The sequence below is a fragment of the Solanum dulcamara genome, chromosome 4 (assembly GCF_947179165.1).
Source record: "Solanum dulcamara chromosome 4, daSolDulc1.2, whole genome shotgun sequence".
Taxonomy (NCBI): domain Eukaryota; kingdom Viridiplantae; phylum Streptophyta; class Magnoliopsida; order Solanales; family Solanaceae; genus Solanum; species Solanum dulcamara.
Window position 1 is genome coordinate 2,537,303 of NC_077240.1, and position 15,244 is coordinate 2,552,546.

At 32.1% G+C, this 15,244-nt stretch overlaps 2 protein-coding genes across 2 annotated transcripts; one reads left to right on the forward strand and one right to left on the reverse strand.

Moving 5' to 3' along the window:
• Positions 1-260: 260 nt before the first annotated feature.
• Positions 261-6,921, reverse strand: LOC129884489 (putative proline-rich receptor-like protein kinase PERK6). The gene is made up of 9 exons (XM_055958782.1): positions 6,177-6,921; positions 4,240-4,341; positions 3,659-4,120; positions 2,014-2,100; positions 1,847-1,917; positions 1,661-1,737; positions 1,214-1,355; positions 922-1,083; positions 261-473 (listed from the first exon to the last, which is right to left on the reverse strand). Exons 1-9 carry the CDS (start codon positions 6,919-6,921, stop codon positions 261-263), a joined length of 2,061 nt encoding a protein of 686 aa, XP_055814757.1.
• Positions 6,922-8,771: 1,850 nt separating this feature from the next.
• LOC129885457 (ras-related protein RABG3f) lies at positions 8,772-13,835 on the forward strand. Its single transcript, XM_055959738.1, has 7 exons — positions 8,772-8,965; positions 9,339-9,365; positions 9,522-9,621; positions 11,452-11,598; positions 12,619-12,699; positions 12,899-13,044; positions 13,537-13,835. The coding sequence occupies exons 1-7, from the start codon at positions 8,913-8,915 to the stop codon at positions 13,601-13,603; spliced, it is 621 nt and encodes a 206-aa protein (XP_055815713.1). The 5' UTR covers positions 8,772-8,912; the 3' UTR covers positions 13,604-13,835.
• The last annotated feature ends 1,409 nt before the right edge of the window (positions 13,836-15,244 follow it).

Genomic DNA, 15,244 nt, shown 5'->3' on the forward strand with positions numbered 1-15,244 from the left:
TTTGATAACTAACTCACAAAAAATTCAAACATAAATTTGCAATCACCAAAGTTTCATGATAGAAGAATATCATTATTGCACCAAGATACCAATCTTAAGTACCTAAAGCATCTTTGCGATCAAGTTCAATTGGTAAATGATTGTGTGTTGTATCTACAATTTAATAATTATACACAAATAAATAAAATTTATAATTATATGGAGAGTTGAGTAATCGCCTTTTCTTTGTAAAGTAATAATTTTGATTAAGGGCTACATATTCACTTCTTATTCTGACGAAATTCACGAGATTCACCGTTCTCACTGCTTGAGTATTCTTGACTCGACATACTGGATTTTCTAAATTTCTTTAAGTCATATGAACCTCCATCTTGTTCAGAGCTTCCACCAGAACTGATAGTTGCACTATGACCCAATTTTCCTCCTTCATTTAAATCGTCCAATGTAACATCATCTTCTAAAGCACGTACAACCTATGTGGGTAAAGTGATTCGTCGATTAATATTTTTCAAAAATATCATAAGACTACCTATTTATATTCCAAAGGAAAATATAGCATTCCTAATAAAATCACAATAAGAAATAACTAAGAAAGTTAAGCACACAAAATAAAATGTACTTTTAATTTACTCACCAAGAAAAATATAGTTAATCTTAAACGGCGAAGGGGTTCGTTTTTTTTTTAAAAGGATTAGCATCACTTTTACTCCTTCAATTATTGATAAATTATCATTTTTGATCTTTATGATATATGGTTAATCATAATCGTAATTGATTAAAATATTTATTTCTAATCCTTTTTGTTTTCCATAAATTGAGGGAGGTACATAGGATTGTAAGGTGAGAAATCAAATTCTCATTAACAAGACGAAAGTTTAAATAATCAATCTTGAGCTAAAAAAAAATCGAGAGGAAACTAACCTGACTCATTTTTGGACGTCTTTTTGCAGAATGCCTGGTTGTTGCAGCAGCACATGCCACCATACATAACATTTGTTGGGCATCAAAGTTTCCCTCTAAGCGTGGATCTATTAATTCATCATAATTTCCACCTTCTGTCGCACGAATAAGAATAGGTCTTGCCTATGTATAAATCAATAGCATAAATTAAAATATGTCATGTGTAAAATTAAAATTAAAAAATTATTTTAAAAAAAAACTAAGACAGATAAATTAAAACAAAGCGAGTATTAAACAACATTAAGGTACATACCCATTCAACTAAAGTATCATCGTCACCCTCCATGTCAATCGGACGACGTCCAGTTATAAGTTCCAAAAGCATAACTCCATACGAATAGACATCAGACTTTTCAGTTAGCTTTCCGCTTGAAGCATACTCTGGTGCTAAGTACCTATTAATCCATACAAATAATTACATTTCATTATTTCATTCTAATTGAACACACTAATATATTATTCAAAAATTTAAGAAAGTAATAAAAGTCCACTTTAAGAAAATACAAGCATGAAAATAGTAGACTGGAATAGAGATCATGAGGTTGATTTCTCATATTGTCACTCAACTAATAGTAATATTATAAGGTCAGTTTTTTTTTGAAAATTCAATTCAAAGACCTTATAAGCGATAACATAACAAAATAAAATACAACAAATACAATAAAATGTTATTTTTAGAAATATTTCAAAACATACTCACCCAAAAGTCCCCATGATACGTGTGGACACATGAGTATGGTTGTCAGATGAGAGCTTAGCTAGTCCAAAATCAGCCACCTAGTGAAAATATTGTAAGAATTAAGACATTGAATTTATGTGTATCTAAGTGAAATTAAAATTCTTCATATAATTGGTATATCCCATGGTATTTCTAAGATAGAAATACCTTTGCTTCAAAATTTTCGTCCAATAGGATATTTGCAGCTTTGATATCTCTATGGATGATTTTAGGATGACCTGTAATTTACATTAAAAGAATACTTAGATATGAAAATACATGTACTATATAAGTCAAATAGTGAAAATAAAAACTATAAAAAATTCAAAACTTACAATCTTCATGAAGATAAGCAAAACCTTTCGCAGCTCCTAATGCAATTTTGTGTCTTGTATTGAAATCCATAGGAGGACGACCAGGTCCTAAATGAATTGAACAAAGAAAATATGAGATAAACTCCAAATACGAAATAACAATAACAAAAGTTATTTAAACAAAATGCTTAGTATAATGATAAATATTAATTTCTTAATAAACTAAGTTGTTTATTATTTGAAAAATATTCTTTAGGATTTTTTTAACGGAAAAAGGCTTAAAATGTCCTTGAACTATTGAAAAAGGTACAAAAATGCCCCTAATTCATCTATTTGACTAAAATACCTTTGACATCTAAATTTAAGTCTAAAAATGAACTTTTCATTAAAAGAAAAAGGCATTTTAGGCCTAATAGGTGTATGAGGGCATTTTTGTAGCATTTTCAATAGTTCGAGGTCATTTTAGGTCCTTTTAACAGAATTTTAATTATATAATTTGAATATTTTTTTTAAACACGTGGCGCCCATCTATTGGTTACAATTTAATTATTTAAAATTAATTATAAATTAAAATTTATTTAACAGAATTTTAATTAAATTATTTTTTAAACACGTGGCGGCCATCTATTGGTTACAATTTAATTATTTAAAATTAATTATAAATTAAAATTTATTTAATAGAATTTTAATTAAAAAAAATTTTAAACACGCGGCCGCCATCTATTAGCTATAATTTAATTATTTAAAATTAATTATAAATCAAAATTTATCTAATAGAATTTTAATTAAATATTTTTTTTAAACACGTGGAGGCCATCTATTGGTCACGATTTAATTATTTAAAATTAATTATAAATTAAAATTTATTTAACAAAATTTTAATTAATTAATTTGAATAATTTTTTTAAACATGTGAAGGTCATCTATTGGTTATAATTTAATTATTTAAAATTAATTATAAATTAAAATTTATTTAACAAATTTTTAATTAAATAATTTGAATATTTTTTTAAACACATGGTGGTCATGTATTGGTTACAATTTAATTATTTAAAGTTAATTATAAATCAAAATTTATTTAACAGAATTTTAATTAAATAATTTGAATATTTTTTTAAACACCCGGTGGTCATGTATTGGTTACAATTTAATTATTTAAAGTTAATTATAAATCAAAATTTATTTAACAGAATTTTAATTAAATAATTTGAATATTTTTTTAAACACTTGGTGGTCATGTATTGGTTACAATTATTATTTAAAATTAATTATAAATCAAAATTTATTTAATAGAATTTTAATTACGAAAAAGGGTCTAAAATGCCCTCGATCTACTGAAAATGGTACAAAAATGCCCCTATTCATCTATTGGGCCTAAAATGCCTTTTTTTGTTAAAGAAAATGTCATTTTTGAGCCTAAAGGTGGATGTCAATGACATTTTAGGCCCACTATATGAATGAGAAGCATTTTTGTACCTTTTTATAATAGTTCAAGGGCATTTTAGGTAAATAGAGAAGAAGTCTCTCATATCATTGCATTAACTAATACTTAGATATTAGTATCAATCTAAAATATTGAGAAATTAATTGAAATGTCCAACTTGTTAAATAAAACAAATAGATTGAAACGGATAAGTGACATCTTTGAAATAAAATATATACATACCATGAAGGTGATCTTCAAGAGTGCTGTTAGCAACAAATTCATACACCAACATCCTTTGAGATCCAGCAATGCAATACCCAACCAAAGATACAAGATGTCGATGATGTACACGACTTATAATTTCAACTTCTGCTTGAAACTCTCTTTCTCCTTGTCCACTATTAGATTTCAAACTTTTCACAGCAATTTCTTTACCATTAGGCAACACTCCTTTATGTACATATCCAAAACCACCTTGTCCCAAAAGTTTGTCTTTAGTAAATCCTCCAGTTGCAACTGCTAAGTCATCATAACTGAAACTACTTTGATTATAACCAAGAGCCATTGCTGGATGTGGAGGTGGTTGAGCTGGTTGATGTGGACCAGAGAAAGCCGCCGAGCTCATTTCAATGCTACTCATCATTGGTGGTGGTGGTGGTGGTGCTATTGGCCAACTATGCTCTGAACTTACTTGACCACTACCTGCTAGCGGCGAAATCAGGAATTTTGTTAACAATGTACAAAATTTAATATTTATACATATAAACGTACGTGATTTTTGACTTATGCAGTATAATTTTCGTAGCTATGTCACCACGTACCTGGAGGAAGAGGCATCTTATGAAATTGGTCAGTTGATTGAAGTTTGTTGTTATTCTGCCAATTGTTCGTATGTTGTCGAGTATTATTATAATAATGATTATCTGTAAAATACATAATGCGTGTAAAAAATTATTATAATTTAAAAAGAAAGAACATAGAGGGAAAATGAATTAGCAAAAATATTGAGGCGTGATATTTGTAGCACAAGCTTTCTCAAAAGAGTGATTATCTAATCAAGGGTGGCATTGTGGATGGACAAGCTCGTTAATTTCAAATAAAATTGTAATCTTTCTCATGAATAGATAGGCTGAAATTCTTAAATGATCAGATATTGAGATATAAGCGTTCATCTAGTATGATACATTCAAATAACGTGTGATGTAAAACACAGAAGGGGAAAAGAATAAAAAATCAAGAACCTAATTTTCATACCTTTTGGACTTGTATACCTATAAACCGGTATTCTTTCCATTCCTTTTTAATTGTCATAATTTTCTTTTAGACAGTTAAGCGACATGAATTTTGACTAATATTTTAAGATTTAAAAAATTGCAATTTATAGTATTTTTCATATGATTTTTGAATAATTAAATTTTTATTTTAAAATACCGAATTATATAAGGGATAATTATTGTTCTATCCCCAAAAAAGAAATTATTTACCATTAGATACCCCATTACTTTCATTCCCCTTGTTTTTAACTATCCCAAGCATTTGATACCATGAAAGTATATAATATACTCTGATGGTATCAAACAGTTTTACTGAAGCACTGTTTTTTCCTTCTTGATATCATCAGAGTATGTTAGTGTGATATTTTAATATTATTAAAAATATATAATATGTCACATTATGTATCATGTTATGTCAATGGGTGGACATTACATTTGTGCCTCTTTACTCTCGTCAATGGTGGTGGAATGTGGTCGTTAGTTGTTAGTAACTTTTATAACCACCAACTCTTCATTATTCTACCTCTTTATTGTTGTAACTTATGTAACATTTGGTCATTCATTTAGCCAATTTACTACCCATAATCTTCCTATTCATTGCAAGGAAGAATTCATCACCTATAAATAGTGATGTATTTGTGTACAAGAGATGAATAAGAGAAAATCGTATAAGAAAATAATTTATATTGTGTTTATATTGAGGTTAATGTAGTGAAAGAGAGAGTTGAAACAAATAAATTATTCTAAGTCTTCAACTATATTCACTATACAAAAGAGAGTATTTATATGTTGAAGGAAGGTGTTCTTGTTGTGGAGCTTTGGACTCTTCAACTAATCCGGAGTTGTTTGAGTCATACGCTTTGTTGGGCTATTATATCCTGGAGGAGACAAGTCAAGAGTATTATTGCTGGATCCGTGTAGATTATGTCGCAGTGGACTTGAATCTCCTTAAAGAGAGCTAGATATCCGCATCTCAATCTGAATATTTTTTATTCATTTTTATTTATTTTATTTTCAACTGTAATATAGTGTAATTGTGATATATTACACCAATAGAGTATAATAGTATAATATACTCTGATAGTATCAAGAAGAAAGAGATAGTGCTTCAGCGAAACTGTTTGATACCATCAGAGTATAATATATTCTGATGGTATCAAAGAGGAGCAGTGATGCTGATGTCAGTATGACGTCATGCGCGAAATTAAAAGGGAGAAAGTGGGGTAAGAAGTTAAATAGTTTGGGTCATGAGTCTATTAAGGGTAAATAGTTTGGGTTAAATCCAATTTGAGTAAATAGCTTCACAATTGATTTATTTTGTGTAGTTTTTCCTTAATATAATCTAGTTTAGCTTTAAAAGTTAGTTAAATTGACTCTTAAAAAGAACAACATAAGAAGCAGAGAAAATAATACATTTATGTCAAAATTAAAGCACATGATAAAATAAGGATTAAGAAGAAAAAAAAAAGAGATAAGAAATATACTCATGGCTCCATGAGAATTGTCTCGGTAGTAGCCCATTTGATCATGCTTCCTTTTCTTTTTCCGCTTACAACAAGAGATGAGGAAAACTAACATGACAAGAAATAATAATCCCGCTCCAGCTGCGACTCCTATCCTGAGTGCTGTTTTGTTATCCTTACCATCTGACTTTGCTGATTGAGGCTTTGGAGGGGCGAGAGGTCTAGAATTCGGAGAAAAATGTGATGGTGGAGGTGGTGGCGGCGGAGGAGGCGATGATCCTCCATTTGATGAGTTTGATGATTTTGGTGGAGGACGTGACTTGTTATCAGAGTTGTTGTTATTATTATTATTATTATTGCTATTGTTGTTGTCATTATCGTTGTTGTTACTATTGTTGTTATTGTTGTCATTTGAAGAAGAGTTGTTATCTTTTTCAGATGACGAATCATTGTTAGAAGGAGGAGATTGAGAGTTTGAATTATTATTGTTATTGCTATTATTATTGTTACTGTTGTTGTTGTTATTATTTGAAGAAAAGGAGCTATTATCTTTTCCAGACGATGAATTGTTGTTAGAAGGGGGAGATTGAGAGTTTGAATTATTGTTATTGTTGTTATTATTATTACCACTAGAAGAAGAGCTATTATCTTTTTTAGATGATGAATTATTGTTTGAAGAAGGAGATTGGGAGTTAGAATTATTTGGTGGAGATGATGATGAGGATGAATTTGATGATGGAGAGTTCCCAGTCGATGACGAAGACATTTTTATAAAAAGTCTTTGTCACGATCTGCGTTAAAATAAGTTACGCAGGTTCCGCCGATCTCCCAAGTATTGATTCCTGTTTATTAAAGATCCAAACAAAATTTACTTTTGTCATTCAAGAATTCACAAAAATATTAAACAAAATAAGAAGAAAACATGAAACTAAAGCACGAAAAAAAATTAATCACAATCAATGATCCCATTATTGAAACATTATCATTGTTCTTTCATAACGATGAGAATTATTACCATACAGAATCAATACTTCATATAATTATTTCGTAAATGATATCAGAAGCCTCAATCTTAGGAAGATAAAGATTAAAGAAATGAAATTTTAAAGAAGAAAACAAAAAGACTCAGGGGAAGAGAAATGTGATACCTTTAGGAGAAAGGCAGTGAGGAAATCTCAAAGAAAGAAAAGTAAAAACATGTTGCATAATAATAAAATTTACCATGAAACTAAGAGATGTTTTTCTATCCTCATACTCCTCCTAAAATAAGGGAACTAATCACTACATTTAAAGAAAAGTCAGTACATTTAGTTAATGCCTATTTTATTAATTAGAGGACTAAATTTAGGGGGGGGGGGGGGGGAACTTGATCAATATGATTTAAATAGCTTATCTCTAGACATTTTATTTGTCAAATTAAATGAACAATTATATTTTCACTTATTTATTTATATAATTTGATCAAACTAATTTGATCTCAGTAATTACCTAAATAATCAGTTAGTGTTGTCGAAGTATGAGATTATTATTTTTTTGCGCCATTCTACGTTTGACCACACATATGAGGTTCTTTCCATTTCTTGCGCTTTACTATGTCATGAAAAATGTCAACCACAAAATTAATTTATAAACAATAAATTCTAAGGTTGTTTTGATTATTTGTGAAGTTTATGAGTTAACATAAAAATTCCACCTAAGCTTTTTAATCATAAAATAATAATTAAACAAAAATTAAGTTGTGTTATCAATTATCATCTAGTGATAGAGATTTAGAAGTTGCCATTACAAAAATCTATTAGTAATTTCTTATTTTTTTTATTAACAAAATGAAGAAAGACTAAACTACATCTTTTGCGACATACAAACTTGAGAATTTCAAGGATTTCAAGATATTACAATATTTATCAAAGGACTTTTTTTTAAACATGTGATATGAACTAAGATTGATATCAAATTGAAATTTAATTTGACCATTTAATTTGGATTTCTGAAATTGTATATTTTTTTTCATAAATATGAAACACCCACGAATTGTGAAAGCTATTAATATTTGTCTAATTCTTACCAAATGAGCACATCATGTTCACTAACAAGATGGCTAAATATTTTAAGGTGTCGTATTGATATATTGCATATCTCCACGTTCCTTTTATAAATAAATATTTGTGATTATAAACTTTCAAATATCCATATTTTATAAAGATTAACTAGTCAACGACAATAATAATAACTAGTTATTTTTTAATATAATCCTTTCACATGGTACAAACAATTTCTTCACGTCAAACAATATTATTTTTTTTTATAAAATATAAACTTATGAGTTAAGTTTTACATTTAAAAATATTCGAAATTATGATTTGAAATCTCAAATCATACTTTTTAAAGAACTTGAAATTTATAATCATAGTCATTATCCTTGGTTCTCTTAATTGAATTACAATTAAACTCGGTCCAATCTTTTAGTAAAAGGATTGGCAATCGTGAGCTAAATCATGTTCCCGAATTCCAATAATGAGCACCAAAATCGACCCGACCCGAGCCGGAGCAGGCGGAGAAAGGTCAGTTGACTGTCTAGTACCCCAGCTCAAGTATATTCATTTTCAATACTACTATACTACAACTGGGCAATCATTTTTCTACTAGAAACGTCTCAAATTGCCAACTGTCTCTGTTCCTCACGCCACACACGGAGAGACAAACACGCGCGGAGTTCTTTGTATTCAGTCTCTTCTCGTCAGATCGAGTCAGCTGAAGATGCCTTCTCGCCGGCGTACGCTTTTGAAAGTCATCATCCTCGGCGACAGCGGGTCAGTTCTCACCTTATTCGTAAATACAGATGCTAAATATTACTGTACAACTTTCTTCTGTTCTATACTGTTTTAGGATTCAGTAACGCATGATTCATCGCTCCTCATGTTCATTTCGCGAACTCTTATGTTTTGATTGGCCTGTTAACAGATTGATTTTCGAATTTGGATTTGAATTTGAGTTTTTGATTACGGTGATCTGAGATTGGAATAGAACGGAATGATTATTGAGAACTCGTGCACACAGTAGAGTCTAACTAGCTGGCAATTGAGGCGTTATTGATTTGATTATTTGACTTATCGTGATCTAAGTTCCACAAGTTGCTGATTTTTCAGTATATGTCCATAAATCACTTCTCTTTGTGTTTTGCAGGGTTGGAAAGACCTCGTTGATGAATCAGTATCCTTGAAAGCTTTGTAACCTAACACTTTTAGTATTGCTCGATTAATAACCAGTGCAAGAGTATTGTGAAAAAACAGCTTGATTCACTTTGCAGATGCAATTATACCTTATAATTGACTTGCCTTATTGCCTGCCTTAAATGATTCTTTATAGATATGTAAATAGGAAGTTCAGCAATCAGTACAAAGCAACTATTGGAGCTGATTTCTTGACAAAGGAAGTGCAGTTTGAAGATAGGCTCTTTACTTTACAGGTTAGTTAGATAGTGTCTCATTGCTGTGTATAAGCTTGTGCAATCAACCAACTTGATTTTCCTGTATAAAATTGTCAATTCTAGGTTTGCTATATTACTTAACTCATCAGTGATTCCTCGTATCAACTAGAGAGATAGAGGGAGTTTTCCTTCGATTCACGCATGAAGACCAAACTACCAAAAGAGTTATCTGAGAATAATGAAAAATTGAAATCTACTTTAGTATCATGCTGTCGATTGTGTTTATCCTCCGTTGCAACACGTGTTCTGTTCATTGCAACCCATCACTTCTTTTGCTTTAGATTTTGTTCCTTTTTTATGGGTTGAAATGTTCATTGTGTTTGTTGGAGTTTGGACTTGTTTTTCTCATCTAAACTAGAAAGCTATTAAATGAGGAAAAGAAAAAAACGTCAGGATAAGGGAAGTCAATGGTGACTTTTTAACAGGCATGCTAGAGTAATTGTCTAAATTATCTTAGTCAACCACTGAGAAAAGAGGATGCATGTGAGTCAAATGTCAGTTTCTTGAGGAAGATTAGGACCGTTTTATCTCTATAAGTATGGGGAGGAGATAAGCACTTATGTGTTGCTCAAGAGCATGACTTCTTTCAAGAATGATAATATTTTTAGTTTGAGAGGGAATGATAATATACTTATGAGAAAAAGAAGAATTACATTATTAAAATGAAAAAAAGATCCTGATTGAGAAGAAAAAAAGAAGAAATTAAACAAATCTTTTTCTATCCTTTCAATTTTCATATAGAAACATTCTATGCGTGTCAGAGATAGCTTTCCTGGGAGTAGAGACAGTTGTTTCATGCTCATTATCATTAGTATTTCCTCCTTATGGACAATCGTTTTTTGGAGTGTATAAGAAACCACCTAACCTAATGGGAAGCCCTCGGCTGGGATGGTGGAACCTATTGACATAGGTGGTTGATGATTCAAGTATTGTTCTGGCTTCGTTTAGATGGAAATTGGAGCGGTACTTCTACACTGCATTTAAGTAGAAGCATACCACGCAATGTGATGTTTAATTTTGGGATTGGACTCTAGGTGTGCATACTTTGACTTGTGTTCTTGTCAAAATGAAGTTATAAAAGGAATGGGTAGACCAATGAACTTGGTGGCAAACAATGTGATATTGAATGGATAAGAGAGACCTGTATAATTAATCGTATTAACCTAAATAAACTTTTTAGCTTCCTCACCCTTCTGCTCTTTTATTTTGAGTTTTGTGGCATATAAGTTGATAATTGTGTAGATCTATATATATTGTAGTAATCACGGAGAAGAGGGTCATGCTGCATCTTCACTCCCAGTATATTTTCCTCATTTGGCTTTGAATCTTGAGTAATAGTTCAGCTTACTTGACCCCCTCCTCCAGAATTTTAAAAGGAAAAGCAATATTTGATCTACAGGTGTTTCACCTCTTTTTCCAAGTTATTCCTGTCTTTGTCCTTCCTCCTTCGGTTTGGTTCAATTCTATCTGTGGATCCACTGCAATGAAAAGGATAGGATAGGCATTGCCTTGCAGATATCTCTTTTATTTATCAGAATATCCAATCTAGAGAACTTATGGTGCATCCAATCCAGTTCTCACTCTCTCTCTCAAATTTACTCTTGGGTTCATATAAGTTTTGATATCTAGAAACATGCTCTATGGGTTTTCAGCTTGAAAATGATGCCGTAATTCCAAACATCTGCATGAATTAGGTTTGGTATTGGGGAGAGGTAGTTGGTGGTTGTATTACCCGTGTTAATGTTTTACTCATGGACAGATCAACCTAGCCTGTTTCCTGCTCTAACTTTGATGTCTCTGGTTGTTCAGATTTGGGACACTGCTGGCCAAGAGAGATTTCAGAGTCTTGGTGTTGCCTTCTACCGCGGTGCTGATTGTTGTGTCCTTGTTTATGATGTAAATTCAATGAAGTCATTTGAAAACTTAAACAACTGGAGAGAAGAGTTCTTAATTCAGGTATTTCTTTTTTGCTTGCCTCTGATTGTTTATCAGGTACCTCTTCTTTATTTGCCTCTGATTGTTTACCAGGTACTTCTTTATTTGATTCTATTGTTACCATTTACATTATTAACTATTTATAGACTTATACCCTTATTTGCTTCTTTCTGAGATGATGGCTTTATGAGTCTTTCCCTCATGGAGCTTGTTATGCTTCGTCTTTAGGGATGGCAATGGGGCGGGGCAGATGACGGGGCGGGTTGAAACTTTTTTTAAGGGATGTAGTGCGGGTGTGGGTTGCAGAAATTCCAACTCCCTCTCAAAATATATGTTTTGCGCTTTCTTCCATTAGTTTTGAAGAAACAATTTGTGCAGGAGTCAATTAATTCTTTTTTTTCACCAATTAAAATGTGAGGTTTTTGTTAAGCAAGGATTGCTGTTTGTTAATTGATAATAGAAAGAACTTTTAAAATGATCTACCAGAGAACTTTGAAGTGTTTCTTCATAATGATGACAACTTTTGGTTCAGCAGCCTTGCACTGCAAAATGTTCCCAAAAAAAATAATCTATTTAATTGTTATAGAGTCGCATGAAATTAATAGATGTTTCATTTTGTTGTTGCAGCATGGTGAAAACACAAATTTTTGAATTTTATTTTTTATGTCAAACTAAGTTAGAAAGAAAAAAAATTATGCGGGGCGGATTGAAAACACAAATTTTGCCTATGCGAGGCGGGTTGGTATATGGGCGGGTTTACGTGGGTTTTCCCTGCAACCGCCCGGCCCCACCCCATTGCCATCCCTATTCATCTTTCATGAGTTGCTAATTCAGTGCTCCTCCCTTTTGTTATCGCCACGTGTATTTGTTAGTGCCCACCAGTTACTTGTTTTATCTTTTTGCCTAGGATCACATGTAGATTGGTGTTAAAAATGATAAACTTAGTTGTTTGGTATCTTCACCTGACACTATTTTTTCTTGTTGAACAACTAATCTGTAATCTCCGAATGAAGTTGCTGATTCGTTAGGAATTTGCTGCAGGCAAGCCCCTCTGATCCAGAAAATTTTCCATTTGTTGTGCTGGGGAACAAAGTTGATGTTGATGGTGGAAATAGTAGAGTGGTAAGTTCCTGGTCCAACAAATTGTACTTCATCCCAATTACTCCTCTTTTAACTCCCTTGCCTGTTACTCTCACCTGTCCACTTCTTTGGTAAGCCGCCTATAGGACTACTATAGTTCCATACAGAGAACAACTTTAGTTCCATAGAGGTAATTATTCTTTTTCTTTTCACTTAAAGCTACTTGTCTGCTCTGTTTTAGGTGTCTGAGAAAAAGGCTCGGGCCTGGTGCGCTTCAAAGGGTAACATTCCCTACTTTGAGACTTCAGCTAAGGAAGGTACCAATGTAGAAGAGGCTTTCCAATGCATTGCTAAGAATGCCCTGAAGAGTGGAGAGGAGGAAGAAATGTAAGTTGAAACGTTATTTATAGTAATTGTTGTCCATAAGATTCTAGCAGCATGGTGCACGTAAAAATATTTATCTTCCCAAAAAGTGTCACATCAGTTGGAGACAACCTAAAAATAATGTCGTACTGGGGAACGAGAAATGTAAAAATGTGGGTGAATAATTTTGTAAGACCTATTTGTCTTAGCGCAGCTGCTCTTGGCAGGCCGAATAAACCTGTGTCTTCTGACTGATTCTGCTTTACATTACTGTTTCCACTGGTCCTATTTCTTTCCTCTGGTGGTTTCCCCAAGAGTCCAATTAGATTATCAGTTATCGTTAAGCTAGACTGTTTGTGGGCAAGTGATGTTAACATGCAAACAGGTGATATTATGAGCTCTGCAAGATTAATACTGTGACCAAAAAATTGTTTCTGTACTAGATATTTAGTACTGTTACATTGATCATGATATTAATCTATATCTTTTTTCTGCCGCAATTTTTTTCTGGTAAAGATATTTGCCCGACACCATTGATGTTGCTGCTAGCAGTCAGCAGAGGACAGGTGGATGCGAGTGTTAAAACAGTCAACAATTTTCGAAGTGATGATAAATCTTGCAGCTCCAAACAAAAAAAAATTGGATTCCTTTAGCCCTTGTTTTATTGTTTGCTTCTAATGGTGTGCTTTTCCCGGTAAATTGTCAAGTTGTACCTGTATATTAGCTTTTGCACGGGAAGCTGGTTGGTTTCTTGGTGCTTGAATTCTGTTGGTGCTATTTTCACTTTGATAAACCTTCTAGATTTGTTGGATTCATATTCGCCTCTGGTGAAAGCTATTTCTTTACAATAATCTTTTCAGTTGATTTGTTTTACCTTACAAACAATGTGCTTTCAGATACCCCCTATATATGTTGTAAAAATGATGACAATTTTATGGCGTTTGCCCAATTTAGCTGATGTAAATTCTTGTATAACTGTGCTAAGACATAATTGAGGATAGTGAGTCGTTTAGTGTGAGGTATAAGGCATAATAATTTCAGAATAAAATGTAGGATTATTTTATCTTGCGTTTGATCGGAGGTATTAAATAGTCATTGAATTATTTATCCCATCATTTATATCATAGCAATGAGATTAGTTATCCCATTTTCATGAGGGATAAAACAACCAGTTTAATCAAACACACATTTCAGAATCTCTGTGCCAATTTAAAGACTTCAAGTGGAGGGTATTGTAGCACGAGACGTAAATATGCAATGAATGTGTCCACAAATCAATAAATTGATGCATGGTATGCATTGCATATTCTCACTTAATGATTGATTAATTGATACATATTTGCCTCGTTAGTCACTTGGCCATTGTTAGCTAACATGATTTGATATCACCTCTAAATTCGACTTAATTTTTACCAGGATTGCAGCCTTGGAATTATTCAAACTAATTAATTGTGTTAATTTTCGTTTTGATTAATATAGGTTATTCAAACTATTGGAATTGGCTCTGTATCAATGGAATCTCATCGACAAAGTGATGTAAGAAATAAATTGTATTCTGAGAAAAGGTCTCAAAAATTTTAAATCCTCCAGAAGAAAGTCCATTTTTTCTCACAATTTACAATATGATCTTACAGAACAGTTTCTGAAATATATTCGTACAAGAAAACATTGATTTAAAACTATTCTGATAAAACAGAACATTCAACTACACCCACGAAGGCCACAAATGTCATCACAATTATATGACTGGCAACAAACTGAAACAACTTTACACGTACCCGGGTTTTCGTGAAACACTGAACATCCTGAAGTTTCAGTAAGCAAGAGAACACGCCAATCACGGTTAGCATCGTCCACTAGAGATTAAATTGGTACTATTTGAAATAAGTAACAATTACATAGCATCAACTGAGGAAACAGGAAGATAGTCATACGACAACAAACATACCCAATGTAATTCCACGTGGTGTCTCTAGAGAGAGTAGAGTGTACACAAATGTTATCCTATCTCATGGAGGTAGAGATGTTATTTTCGAAAGACCCTCGGCTCCAGAGCATCAAATCAAAGTAATTATGAAAAAGAAAATACGACAGTGAAGAAAACATGTCAATTAGTAATGAGAAAATCAATACAGAGCATTCAACAGTAACAACAACGAAATAATGTTGTGATTGAAACACAATAGATAACACGGTAACAAATATCAAAAGCAAGAAACTACAT

Excerpts from the sequence above, each read along its gene's own strand:
- LOC129884489 (XM_055958782.1), bottom strand. The coding sequence starts at position 6,921 with ATGTCTTCGTCATCGACTGGGAACTCTCCATCATCAAATTCATCCTCA. Across the intron at positions 4,121-4,239 it reads TAAGATGCCTCTTCCTCCAG|GTAGTGGTCAAGTAAGTTCA; the intron begins GTACGTGGTGAC and ends CGCCGCTAGCAG. Across the intron at positions 1,918-2,013 it reads TGCTTATCTTCATGAAGATT|GTCATCCTAAAATCATCCAT; the intron begins GTAAGTTTTGAA and ends TGTAAATTACAG.
- LOC129885457 (XM_055959738.1), top strand. The coding sequence starts at position 8,913 with ATGCCTTCTCGCCGGCGTACGCTTTTGAAAGTCATCATCCTCGGCGAC. Across the intron at positions 8,966-9,338 it reads ATCATCCTCGGCGACAGCGG|GGTTGGAAAGACCTCGTTGA; the intron begins GTCAGTTCTCAC and ends TGTGTTTTGCAG. Across the intron at positions 9,622-11,451 it reads ATAGGCTCTTTACTTTACAG|ATTTGGGACACTGCTGGCCA; the intron begins GTTAGTTAGATA and ends CTGGTTGTTCAG.